Here is a 14,516-nt window from a genome sequence, read left to right on the forward strand (position 1 = left end):
CCACTAAACATTCTTCTGATACGAATTCAGACTGAGAAATAAAAGTTTCACAGAAAGACTGGTAAATGCCTGAAGGGATCTATAGCTGCTGTATACACGAGTGAATTGGTTACATTCCCCTCCCCCCATCCCCGAAAGAGTAATTCCTTGATGTTCAACTTTTTATGTGAGACATATACCTTTCATATAAATATTCAAGGACACATTTACCAACAAGTGCTAAAGGCTGTAATTATCTCAAAATCTTCTAAATTTTGAGAATTATGTACAAATGGAATTAATCAATATACTTGTGAAAAGACTACAGACTTAGATGCCTACAAAGTCAGTGACATTAACAAAATTTAGTATCTGGAAACAGATTATCAATTCAAGAAAATGAAAATATGGACTATTTAAATATATTCTATTAATATATCAGAGATGAGTTAATTTGTAAATTTAAATTTTAAAAATCACAACAGCTAAAATTTCTATTAGAATCAAATTAAGATTTTGTTTTAAAAAAAGCACAAAAATTAATAATATAAATTCTACCTTCTTCATTCAGGAAGAGTTTGTTGAAACGTAATCCACTGGGTTCTTTACCAACATATTTGTGAACATTCTCAGTCCCAAGATCATGTATGGCAACAGCATATTTCAATGGTTTCACACAGGATTGAAGACAAAAAGGAACTTTGGTATCGCCAACTGAATGCCTGGTGTAAGGAAATTTCAGACAATTAAAAACAATTCAAGACTACAAAACAGTAGGACTACAGTGAAGCATTTGCAATAACCAAAATATGTGTATATATATATATATATATATATATCTTACACTATCAATAGTATAAACTATATTTACACCTATTTTCCATCTACAGCTTGTATTTGGAAACAGCCTGTATTAAATTAGCAGAAACATTTTACAAATCAAAGCTAAATAGTAAAATGTTATATTAATATATATTCAGTATCAGTATCTATGTAATGATGATAAACTTTCAGTAGTAATTGCTACTAATTTGTATTGATATCATACAAACCCCATCCAATTTACCTAGCTGTCATTTTAACTCCATAATTAGCACCATCTCATCAAATACATGTCTAACAGCTTCACATTGTAATTGAGCCACATTTCCAATTCATCTGCAGTAGAGCTCAGGGCATCACATGAAATTTCCCTCCTGCTGAAAACCTAACTGACCTGATCCAAGCACCGCAGCACTGGAATCCATATATAACTTCCACAGTTCAACATCATGACATGGCGTTTGATTTCTGCCAAACTTCACCTGTATCTTTGTCATCCTCTCAGCTTGACTTATTCAACAATTACGTTGTATAAGCATTCCGAAACTATGATTCTTCACTTGTTTCATAAATGTAACAATATTGGGTTTGGCTTTCCATTTGCACTCATTATTTTCAAATTTCTAGTATGATTCTGCTTTTCCTTGTCCAATCCACTTATTACATTGCACAAAACTTTAGATTATCAAAATGAGTTATTTTATATAACCATTAAAAGCTCAGAGACTCATTCACTATTTTCTGAATTTATTTCTCCCCACTACATTGCTTTTTCCCCACCTACTATAGTCTAAGCCATGTTTAATTACATTTTCGCTACTTGTCCACACCCTCTTTGCCATCCTTTGAAACTTAAGTGTTCACAAAATAAAATGCAAATAATTGGACAAAAATATATTTTAAGTTCAAAGAGGCAGCTCTTAATTTTGATAACTAAAATATCAAAATTCTATCCAATTTTTCTCCAAAAGTAAAGAACTTTACATGTTAACTTATGCCTGTTTAAAGGCTTTATTGATTTTTTTTAAAATAGTAAATAGAAGTGTCAATAGAAAAGTCCCTAATGCCACTTCTGAGACAATTAAGAGAACATTTTGCCCAAAAACAAGGCGAAGAAAATCTAGCATTTTAATCCATGAGCTTAAAAGTTAAGTACATACAGAGGGCTTAGAGTGCCATTTTGCACTGAAGGTATACATTCAAACTCATGACATTTATCATGGATTCCTGCAATACAAACAATATGCCGATAATCAAAAGTTATCAATGACTGAAACAAAAGTACATTTCACACATCAGAAAAAGGATGCATTATTAGATGAACAAAATTAACCACTCTGCGTCAACTCTCTGGTAAGATTTTTTTACATTGACCAAGTGGCATCAGAGGAAGTGTTTCACGCCATGCATGTATTTCATAACAATCTGATGTGTTGTGTATGCCATGCTTATTACAGATATACAAATTCAGCTTTAAGATCTTGCTTCTGTCCATTTACATGAGTAATCTCTGAACAATTCTCGATGAAGACAGTGTATGCAAGCATACCAGGCTTCTTATTATGTTCTGATATCTAACTTTAAGCATATTAACTGCTAGTATGCAAAATTAATTCAGATTAAATGTTAAAGTTGCATAGCAAATACAGAAATTTGAACAAAGGAAATGAACATTTAATTTCTGCTATTGTGTACAGAACTTTCCAGAGCAGAGTCTACCCAATTTACAGTCTATTGATCAAAATGGACAACTATATCACACATATTATGCATGTGTTGCTCCTACCCAATTTTTACCAAGCATAAAAAAAATGAAAACTTAACTCAATTTAGTAGTAAGTACATGGTGCCTTTTATAATGCTCTTAAATATATGACATTTATTTTAATTTTCAGTGCAGTCACACCATAAAAAATAATCAAATATTAAAATAATATTGTTTGTAGCAAGGATTGAATTGTAAAGTTTTTGATAACTTTTTTCCCCTTCTAGGAAGGGTAAAAATATTAAAGCAAAATGAAAATTCACCACATCCACATCGTAAACTGTGCCGTACCTCTACAGTAGCAAGTCCAAAATAGCAATGAATTTTTGACAATGGAAATCGCACATTCCAACAGTTACACAGAGGCTCGTGTTATATAGCACCAATTTATGCAGTGAAGGATGCATTTGCTAGGAACTCTATTGTGATGGCTTAGAGAAAAGGACAACTCTGCATGTACATAGTCGTACATGCAGTGTTTCTGCATCAGTCTTAAATGCCTGATGACATTTCTAGTGAGTGAAGAGCTCAGAGGATAATTAAGATGTGACCAGAGCACAAGACCTGTGTGCAGGCTGGTCTTTCACACTTGATTAAGTAACGCCAAACTGGATACTGAAGAAAGATTATCAATTGCCATGTATTACATCAGTGTCGTGCAAACGATGGTATCACACTGACTAAAGATTTGGTATGTAGTCAGGGTAGTAGCCAGCAAAAGTGGATTATGAATAGTGATCGGAATTCAGCCATACACTTGAGTAAATCAACACAAAAATTCCAGATCGCTTCAGTTCTTGCAAAATAGGATATATTAAAACAACTCATACTCACTGCATTGAATTCAAATGCAGGAACCAGTTCACTCAGGGTTTTTTTGTTTAAAAGTTACTTCAGACACACCCAAGTGTGTAAATGGGAAACAAGCTTCAAATCCCTGTTGACAGACCAATGGTACAGCTACTGACCAGCAACTTCTCAGTTACTGATTCTTTATTGTTAACTTTAATACCATGCCATTGAGCTGTCAGTTTTCAGGTGGTTTCTGCTATGATATCCCATGAAGGAAGAAAAAACAAACACTGGGAATTGGTCTGTGTATACACACACCTCCTTTATGGCCATTTACAGAAGACTGGCACACTGAAGTTGTGAAAGAGTATGCAGCTCCCACTTGCTCTCCTGGCTGAAGTTCATTTCCACCGAGGTGAAAGACTATAAAAAATAAAGACGACTTAAAAACAGGTACAATGTAGAAGTCTCAAAGTAGTGTAAAAATAATTTGTTCCTCACACCAGTTTTCCAACAATTATTTTTAAAAGGACTTCATGGAGGACATGACCACAGGCAAAAAGACACCCTCCGGCACTTTACCAAATGGGCATTTTGCAAAATTTAACAAGGCAGGCAAAGTACTTAAATATTTACAGATGAGATAGATAGTGTTCTTGAGGGCTTCCCACACATGCATAGTGATATAATCAAGAGCAAGAACACCCTTTCCTAACACTGTTGAACTAAAGTGCTATACTTTACAATTCATTGCAAATCAGTAATTGAACACAGATTTTCCAATTCACACAGATCAGCTATTCACCAAGTACTCTCAACCATTTGTGAAGCAAGTTGTCTACTGTACAGCCAAGTACTTGCGCTTAGTAACCAATGCCAGAGAAAACTCAGGCCACCATATCATTCACTCCAAATTAATGAAAAAATACAGCTACAAGTTTGAAGACTTTGTTTTAAAATAAAACATCCCACATCAACAAATTTGTCATTTAAAAATTATTTTGGAGGAAAAAAAACATTCAATAGTACTCATATGCTGTAAATAATACATTTCTTCAATTGAAATTGCTGACACTTCTGCCAACTAAAATTAAATGGAACTGTACTATGTGTCATCCATATTCTTGTAAATAAGTTAATTCTTATCTTTATTAGTGACATTCTAGATTTCATTATCACTGAAGTTTTGACTGCTTTAGCACACTGCAAAAACAAAATTAAATTCAAATGCAGAAATCAGCATTTTATTAAAAAAAAATCAAAAAAGGTTTTAAATGAATCATTAAAAACTGTAGCATACAGTTACAGTTTTTTTAATTTCAGTGGTACCCTCTTTCAAGGAGCTATACTTTTTTTTAATGTTAATCTACAGGACAAAGCAATTTATGTTTGTTTATTCCTTTCTTGGCACTACAGCCCACCAACAATAAAAGAATAGTCAAATTTACACACTGAGCTTATAAATTTATCCATGAAAACGAATAAAAAATATTGATTTGCAATATGAAGAATCTCTGTCCATGTACGCTTAGGGCATACTAAAAATAAAGAAACAAAACTGCAAAATACAACTGATGTATTTTCCATTTTAGTGGCACCCTCTTTCAGAAAACATTTTATTTTCAACCTATTTTAGGAAGCACGAGTTCCACTGGCAATATTATAGGATTTTACATTAGATATTCAAAGCTAATGAAATGATAACCTACCTAAAAAAAAAACAAAAAACCAAATTCAGGTGTTTTTTCCTTCCAATTTCTTCAGAACTTCCGGAACTGAAATAATTCTGATTTAAGACTATCTCGGCAGAGCACTCAAACTAGCAGGATCCCAAACCAAGTTTGAGTTCTTTTAGAGATGCAGTCACCAGCACAGAATCAGAAATAGTACTGAGTAAAAAATAAAAATCTGAAGTGCTTCTCAATCAGAGTACTTGCACGGAAATAAAAATACATTAATTTTTAGTCTTCTAACACTACAAGTACAGAAACCATCAGAAAGCAAACATTAAACCCCAGCATGGACAAAAACAAAAATCGTATATTTGACAACTAACTATTGAGCTTGTTCCTTTTCTCAAAGTGTGAAAAATACACGTTATAGATTGCACATTTTTGCGCCAATTGCAGAAATTGGTGCAATGTGTCATGTGCGTAAAGATGAAATGACTATCATACATTTTACTGACCACATGCACAAACAATGCCTAGAAAAAATATACTGATGCTCAGGTAAATCATCCAGTTAAATTTTCTAGTGAGCTGGGCTTCTATGGAAATAAATACAAATATTTTAAAAGCCATTTTACACAAAATCCACGTGCAAATGAGTTTAATATCTAGACCTGGAAATTTTATTTAATATCTTATGCTACAATACCAGTAATTATCAGTAGGAAATTACCAGTAGGCTAGACAAGGGAGATGCAGTGGATGTTGTATATTTGGATTTTCAGAAGGCGTTTGACAAGGTGCCACACGAGGCTACTTAACAAGATAAGAGCCCATGGAATTACGGGAAAGTTACATACGTGGATAGAGCGTTGGCTGATTGGCAGGAAACAGAGAATGGGAATAAAGGGATCCTATTCTGGTTGGCTGCCGGTTACCAGTGGTGTTCCACAGGGATCAGTGTTGGGGCCGCTTCTTTTTACATTGTACATCAACGATCTGGATTATGGAATAGATGGCTTTGTGGCTAAGTTTGCTGACGATACAAAGATAGGTGGAGGGGCCGGTCGTGCTGAGGAAACGGAGAGTCTGCAGAGAGACTTGGATAGATTGGAAGAATGGGCAGAGAAGTGGCAAATGAAGTACAATGTTGGAAAGTGTATGGTTATGCACTTTGGCAGGAAAAATAAACAGGCAGACTATTATTTAAATGGGGAAAGAATTCAAAGTTCTGAGATGCAATGGGACTTGGGAGTCCTCGTACAGGATTCCCTTAAAGTTAACCTCCAGGTTGAGTCGGTAGTGAAGGAGGCGAATGCAATGTTGGCATTCATTTCTAGAGGAATAGAGTATAGGAGCAGGGATGTGATGTTGAGGCTCTATAAGGCGCTGGTGAGACCTCACTTGGAGTACTGTGGGCAGTTTTGGTCTCCTTATTTAGGAAAGGATGTGCTGATGTTGGAGAGGGTACAGAGAAGATTCACGAGAATGATTCCGGGAATGAGAGGGTTAACATATGAGGAACGTTTGTCCGCTCTTGGACTGTATTCCTTGGAGTTTAGAAGAATGAGGGGAGACCTCATAGAAACATTTCGATTGTTAAAAGGCATGGACAGAGTGGATGTGGCAAAGTTGTTTCCCATGATGGGGGAGTCTAGTACGAGAGGACACGACTTCAGGATTGAAGGGCGCCCTTTCAGAACAGAAATGCGAAGAAATTTTTTTAGTCAGAGGGTGGTGAATCTATGGAATTTGTTGCCACAGGCAGCAGTGGAGGCCAAGTCATTGGGCGTATTTAAGGCAGAGATTGATAGGTAACCGAGTAGCCAGGGCATCAAAGGTTATGGTGAGAAGGTGGGGCAGTGGGACTAAATAGGATAAAATGGATCAGCTCATGATAAAATGGCGGAGCAGACTCAATGGGCCGAATGGCCTACTTCTGCTCCTTTGTCTTATGGTCTAATACTACTCCAAGTGTTGTGCTCAGGCGTTTGGTAGAAATCAGAAAATCTCAAACCAATAACCATTAGGAGGCACTTCAGTCTCTTGAACAAGACACATTTTGATTAAAAACATAGAAGGGGATGTCCAAAGCTACTCAGATTTAAAATCATATTGCAATCATAAATTTTGAGTCCAGAGTTCAGATTTCAACAGCTGATGACCAACAGAGATACAAACGTTAGGAACAACCATCAAATTAGGCTAGTATAACACCAGAGGCTGCACCCAAATACCTCAACAAAATTAATCTTCTTCAGAGTCCTCATGTGACAATCAGAGAAAGGCATATAAAAAAAAGTGCATTTCTTTTCACTTTAAATTTCTTATCAAGTAGGCAGAAGTACTGTTAAACATAATGATCCGGACTTCCTGGCAACAGCTTGACATCCATACTCTCCACCCATCTATTCACAAGGACCTTGCTTGCCTGGGAACAAACCGCAGGTGAGCATTTTTTTTTTAAATGAAGCTGTCACTACCATGATCAGAAGGGAGCCCCTGGGTTACGTGATATGGCTTCAAATCCCACCTGCACTGAAGATAACCAAAGTCATAACCCCATGCATAATCAATTATTAAAGCAGTGAATAAACTCTACATATGAAAGCCTAGCATTCAAACATCAAAAAAGTTAATTGTACTATTACTATTTAAATGAAAAAAATTAGAAACTAGAAGACATTTAAAGTTACATTTTCCATTTATGGAATTAAGCCTGTAACTAACCTAGCATGGATTCAACAAGCAGAATCCCCAATATAGCTGCTGAAAAGCTGTAGGAATTTGGCGCATCTCCGCTAAGCTCCTTGTGGAGTTTAAAATGACTATTTTACAACCTCACCAAAATAAACACTTATGAGGAAGTTCAGGCCGTCCAACTTTACACACACATTCATTGGAATTTTGAAACTTCCAGGCAGTGAAAGAGTTACATGGAGTTCTGCAGCAAGTTGCCAGGGAAATCCAGCCCAGTATATACATCTCTCTCCTTTGTAATAAATCATCCTCATCACTGCCCGAATATACACTTGAAAGTTTGAATGTACAGAAGTAATCGATTTAAACCCATACTTAAATTATTAACTATATTTCTAGCAGAAGAATTCGAATCTGAACAGAGCAAAAATTAGCAGTCATGTTACTTTAGATTATTCTCCACAAAGTTTGCTTTACATGATCAGTGTATACTGCAGTAGCTAACATTAGTCAATATTTGTAGACAATGTTCATATATTGAAATAATTCTCCATTCTTTCCACAGATGTTCGCTGACCAGCCACCTTAATGCAGAACTTTGAGTTCCAGTACCTGTACATTGTTATGCTTTTCAGTGACGCCGGTTTCTGTGTAGAGTCAACTGCATAATTTATAAATTATATATAGCACAATCCTATCAACCATCCTATGAACCCTTAGTGCTTAAACAGTGCAGCAACATGTGAATCATCGCTCTAGCTTAGTGGAAAGGAATCAAAAGAAATTTAATTCAGAAAAATGTGAAATAATGCACACAGAGGTGCTAAGAGAATATAACTGGAGGTTGGATCCCATGTGTCTGCAATCATCAAGTCATCTTTAATGTAAATATAATTTAATTCAAGTAGTTCCCCAAAATCCAGCTGTTTGACTTCATCTGAGTAGTTGATATAAAATTCTGACTACAAAAATAATTCTGATAATAAAAGATCTATTTACTTTATTAATAGGAAACATCCAGTAGTCTATTGTAGTGCCATATTCATCAATAAGGAAAATCTGGGCTGTGCTTAAGGATTTAAATTGACTGTGCAATCATAAACCAGTTTTTAAAATGAATTAGTAAAGTTTTACATTCCAGATGCTGTATGAGCACTAGGCCCTAGGCTCTAGGGAAAGTCTGTAATTTAAATTTTCAGTTATAGAAACAGGAAAATGCAGGTTACTTAACAGCTTAAAGCAGCAATTCATCCCTTTAAAAATGTGACTCTGCCATCATACTATCCAATTAAAAGATTCAGTTATTCTTAAAAATATTTTTCCTAGTAATATGCACATAACCACATTGACAGGTTAGACCTATTCGAATACCAAAATTCAGTAACATTAAAGTGTTTTTGGAAAGTGAGGACCAATGCTTTTGAATGAATAGATCTTACAATAAAGCATGATTGAAAAATTATCAGTTTTATTCTTTCTTGCTCAATTTGAAATTGAAATTTGAAATTGTTGACATGTTAGGGAATTTGGAAGTGAGGAGGGAAAAAAAAGGGTTGAGGAAATTGAGAAGCAATGGGGAATATAAATACTTCTGAACTTCACCAGCCTAATATTTATATTATGAATTAATCCAGAAGAAACTTGATTTTTAAAAATGCTAGAAATTACTTTATTTTCCCAAGTTCATACATGCAAAAGATAGGAATTTTTAAATTGTAAGCCAAATTATGCTATACTTGAAATTATCCCCAAATATTGAACTTGTAAATAATGAAGATTTTAAGTGCTATATACAAATACATTCTTCAAGTATTACAAACAGTTTCACTTTACGTACCACAAAGAAAATCTTTTTCAAGGAGTTTCTTCCTCTTCACATACATCCTTGCAGACAGAAAAGAGTTTGGACAGCCTCAATCCGCCTCCTGGCAAGCAAGGGTCTAAAATATAAAACTGACCCTAGTTTGAGAGCAAACTGCAATCTCATACCACATCCCAAGTGACCAGGATGGCTGCTAGCACATATTCCAAAGTTCAGCCAGCAAGTTGAGTAGTGTTGAGGCAGAAAACAAGAATTTTGATTCATCGGCATGCCATAATTAACTTAGAAACATTAAATGCTAAAAGGTTCTATTCCCCAGTCTCTCAATTTTACTGACAATTAGGTGAGGAAGAAAGGGCAAGTAATTGCTTTGTATCTAGTTCTGCATTCCCTGATAGAATATACTCGCCTTTGTTTAAATATTAACTGAAATATACTGAAACACAAGTCGCCTTGCAAGTAAAGCAGCTGTAAACACAAGTGAAAGAAAAAATTACAAGATGCCCTCCACTTTTAGGAAAATAGCTCATTCTTGGTACAAAGAGCATAAAGAGTTGATGGATGAATTAAATGGTCAAAAGCAAAAGGCAGTAATAGCTCTCGACCACAAACAAGGTAGTAAGTTTCCAAGTTGAACCCGAGGGAAATACACAAGTAATTACTACACAAAAAAAGTGTGTAGCAAGCTCATTGAGAGGTGATAATTTAAGGCTATCTTGACGGAGTGATGAGCACAGTAGTTAAGCATGCATTTGAAATACAGTAGCTACTTCGCATAGAAGCAAAAGAACATCTAGAAACTTAATGACAAAAGTTCAGTTATAAAACCCATAAACCCCCCTCAGAATCACTGCTGTGCCAGACACTTCATTTTTCATCTTTGATGGCTAACTAGAGTTCAGTGAGAAGTACATTTATGTAGTGATTACATAAAAATTCAGCAAGGGTAACGCCAACTTTAAAAAAGGCCATCAATTTATAGATTACCCCAAAATAAAAACCAAGGAGGAACTCAGTAAAATTTGACACAAAATAATTAGGGAACTAACTAGACAAGATTAACTGACTCCAAAACCAAACAGCTTTATTTCTATGCATTAGTATTGGATGAAATTAGAAATACCACCCCTCAAATAGAAAATGTTGAATTAAACCACAGCTATTGGTTCAACATCCAATGTAGCAAAAATTCCAAGCAAACTGTCAGAACGAATGAGGATTTGAACAAAGGAGCTGATCAGAAAGTAGAGGTCTAGTTTTATCAAAGATAGTTTATGCCTACAAGTACAGTTGAGTGCTTTAGGTAGCAAATAACATGGTAAACAAGAGAACACCAATAAAATATATTTAAAGAGTTGTAGAAGATATTGTTCAGAATTCTACAGAAGAAACCGCAGGCAAGATGAAAGCAAGTCAAATAAGGAACCCTATTGTGTGGTACTCTTGAGTATTTATATTATTTCAACTCTACTCTCCCATCCACCTGGTTTCACCATTACCTTCTAGCTTGCCCTCCTTCCCTTCCCTCCTTCCTTTCCAGTGCTGCTGAAGGGTTTCAGCCTGAAGCATCAACTATTTATTCATCTCCACAGATGCTGCCTGACCTACTGAGTTCCTTCAGCATTTTCTGTGTGTTGCTCTGGATTTCCAGCATCTGCAAGATCTCCTGCATTTATAATGGACCTCAACTTTTCCGCTTTGTTTTAAAGGACTCAGAAAAATACCTCCAAGTTTGATGACACGATCAAGCTAGGCAGCACAATAATTAATGCAGGCAGAAATGTAAAGTTTCAAAAGGACATCAATACATAAAGTAAAGGCACAAGAGTATGCTAAGTGGTATTCAACATTAAAAAGAAATAGTTTCTATTTGGATTGAAAAATCAGTAGCAGTGAACTGTAAAGAACAAAAAGAATTAGGGGATCATGCAAAGAAAGTTATTAAAAAAATTACTGGATTAGCATAACTGAAAATATCATCACCTTCTCAAGAGAGATGGAATAAATAGTAGGATCCATGCTACAGTTATACAAAGCTCTGATTAGGGGAAATGTAGAGAAATGCATTCAATTCTGGATATTGCTTTAACAGTAAAATACATGACCTTTGAAGGGAGTACACCAGAATGATATTGGGATCAACAGGGAAAATTCCATTCACAAGGTTGGTTTTCCTAAGATCTCAAAAACTCAGCACAATCTAATAATGATTAAATGGTTTCGATAAGGTACTTGTAGAGAAATGAAAATGAAACCAGAATACATAGCTAAAGTTTGCAATACAAATGACTAATTTTTTTTAAAATTAAAAAGCAGAACTTAACCTTTTTCCTATATTCCTAACAATAAGCAAACATGGTTTTTTTGTAATATGCCAATAGGAAAATAAAGTTTATTCAAAATCTGAGTCATATGATATGTGGACAGCAGCAAGTATACAATTAAATAATTCACTACAAAAGTACTTGAAAATTCAGTTGACTTAAAAAAGACTTAAGTATTTGACTTGATTTCTATTGAAGTACAATAAATGAAGTCACTGCAAAGCAAGTATAAATATATAGCATGCATTTCCAGATACGATTAAAGATTTAAAAAAAATAATTGTTTTTCTTACCTTTGACCATCCACTGTGCACAAGGACACACCCCACAAATCTGGGCTAAACTTAGCCAGCTGTGGAATATAATCGGCAACCTGTAAGAGGAAAAAAAAACCTTTGAACAAAGTGAAACATCATACTAGCATCACTTGTAGTCCCTCCTTCATTGTGCTCAGTTTGAATATTTTACATAAAAACACTGTACAAATTAAGATAACCAGGTGAATACAAACAAAATACAATTGACATTAACAGTCACCAACAACAAAATGTAAACCAAGCTAACATCTTCTGTAAAAAACAATGCATTCCTAAGCTTACTTTTAGCCGTTTAATATCCAGTTCCTCAGTATATTAAAATTAAGATGTACCTTTCCTCCTGTCATTCTTTTGGCTATCTCATAAAGACCATCAATATGCGATGTAAATATTTCAAATTCTGGAATGACAAACTTCCTCCTGAAAGCTTGAGTGAGCAGTACAATATTGTTTCCAACACACCTGAAAAGGGGAAAAAAAAAGAAAACTTATTACAAGAATGCTGTTGGAAAAAATAAAGCTACTTGAGAGTGCTGCTGAAAAAGCTTCCTCTTACAGTTTAAACATAAAATAAAACCAGAAAATGTTATTGGCCAAGCAGCACCCAGAGAGAAACACTTAGATATTTTAGGTTAGTGACAGCTAAGCAGTTCCAACATTCTACTTGCATTTCAAATTTTCAGACCCTTTCTAGAACATTGTAGTTTGACAAGATCAAACATAGATCTGTTTAAAAGGTTTACAACTCTTTACCAAAAGTTATAAATCCTATGCGCCAACATTTTAACACAGAAAAAAGAATTAAATGTTTAAATGGACTGGACTTATCCATAGGCACCAGTTTACACTGCAGTTTGACAGAAGGATTAATTTAAATCAAATCATCAAAACTTACAAAAGTAATTGTAGCTATGACATTTATTTTTAAAAGCCTATCCTTTTGGGAAAAGAATCTTGGCATCTTGGTCTGATATGCCTGATTACTTACTTCCTAATTTACCTCACAAGAACAATAAATGCAAACCTTGCCAGGAATGAATGAAAATAAGTTTAAAAAAATGTGTAAACATTAGTAACTCAGACAACATCCATGTAAAGAGGAAAAAAAAAAATGGGAGACAGATAGGGTAAAGGGGATCTCAATTATGGAAGACCAGAGACCAAGACCAGAGCTGCATGCAGATCAGTTGAGGAGGATATCTGTATGCTAGGTTACTGAACAATAATAATAAAAAAAGTGAACAAAGGTTTGAGCATTTTTAAGGAGCACAATTGAGAGCATCCTGACTGGCTGCATCACTGCCTGGTATGGGAACTATACTTCCCTCAATCACAGGACTCTGCAGAGAGTGGTGTGGACAGCCCAGCACATTTGTAGATGTGAACTTCCCACTATTCAGGACATTTTTACAAAGACAGCTGTGCAAAAAGGTCCTGAAGGATCATTGTGTCACCCCAACCACAAACTGTTCCAGCTGTTACTATCCAGGAAACGGTACCGCAGCATAAAAGCCAGGACCAACAAGCTCAGGGACAGCTTCTTCCACCCAGGCCATCAGACTGCTTAATTCATGCTGACACAACTGTATTTCTCTTATACTGACTATTCTATTGTACATAATAAAATACTATAAATTGCACATTGCATATTTAGAGGAAAATGTAATGTAGATTTTTACCCCTCACATATATGAAGGATGTAAGTAATGAAGTCAATTCAATTCAACTCAACTTCAGATTTCTCATATCTAGTTTTAGATTTTCCTAACTCTGCCTTGATGGTATTTTTTTAAAATTCAAAACATCCTCAGGACTTCCAAATTATTCTGTGCTGTCTTTCTCTCTCTCCCTCTCTCAACTCAACCCAAACAGCTGTCCAACCTGCACTAAGTTTCAAGATAGACCCAAGAGAAATACTGAAAACAGAAGCACTAATTGACTCTAGATATTAAAGAGTTGTGGGTTCAACAAATACTTCACTTTTTAAAGAGTTCTTTATCAAGCAGAACTCCATCAGAAGCTGCCTGCACATTTGTTCTAAGCATATCCATACACTCCTTCAATCGAGGATCAGATGTTCTTAATCCTGTTGATTTTAGGACCTGTAATGAACAAAAAGACAATCGGCATTCAGGCATTACCAAAATGACATACAAATTGCCTCAAATAGTAACCAATCTCATAAGTCATCAGTTGTGGATCAGTAATAACACCCCTGCTTTTTAAGTTAACAGAATATGAAAAATAACTTCTCAAATTGTTATGAAAGCTTCTGTACCTCATTGCCTAATATTACTCCCCTGTTGATACCTCACAGCACTGACA

General features: G+C 35.2%; 1 protein-coding gene across 4 annotated transcripts in view; it reads right to left on the reverse strand.

Annotated features, from left to right (window-relative positions):
- glsb (glutaminase b) overlaps window positions 1-14,516 on the reverse strand; it is a 91,677-nt gene that overhangs the window by 56,118 nt on the left and 21,043 nt on the right. For all 4 annotated transcript variants that reach the window (XM_063051977.1, XM_063051976.1, XM_063051978.1 and 1 more), the window contains exons 3-6: window positions 14,172-14,293; window positions 12,524-12,653; window positions 12,168-12,247; window positions 538-701 (exon numbers count right to left, since the gene is read on the reverse strand). In XM_063051977.1, the coding sequence (XP_062908047.1) occupies window positions 538-701; window positions 12,168-12,247; window positions 12,524-12,653; window positions 14,172-14,293 (496 nt within the window). The remainder of the gene's footprint in view (window positions 1-537; window positions 702-12,167; window positions 12,248-12,523; window positions 12,654-14,171; window positions 14,294-14,516) is intronic.

Source organism: Mobula hypostoma, chromosome 6 (assembly GCF_963921235.1).
Source record: "Mobula hypostoma chromosome 6, sMobHyp1.1, whole genome shotgun sequence".
Classification (NCBI taxonomy): Eukaryota; Metazoa; Chordata; class Chondrichthyes; order Myliobatiformes; family Myliobatidae; genus Mobula; species Mobula hypostoma.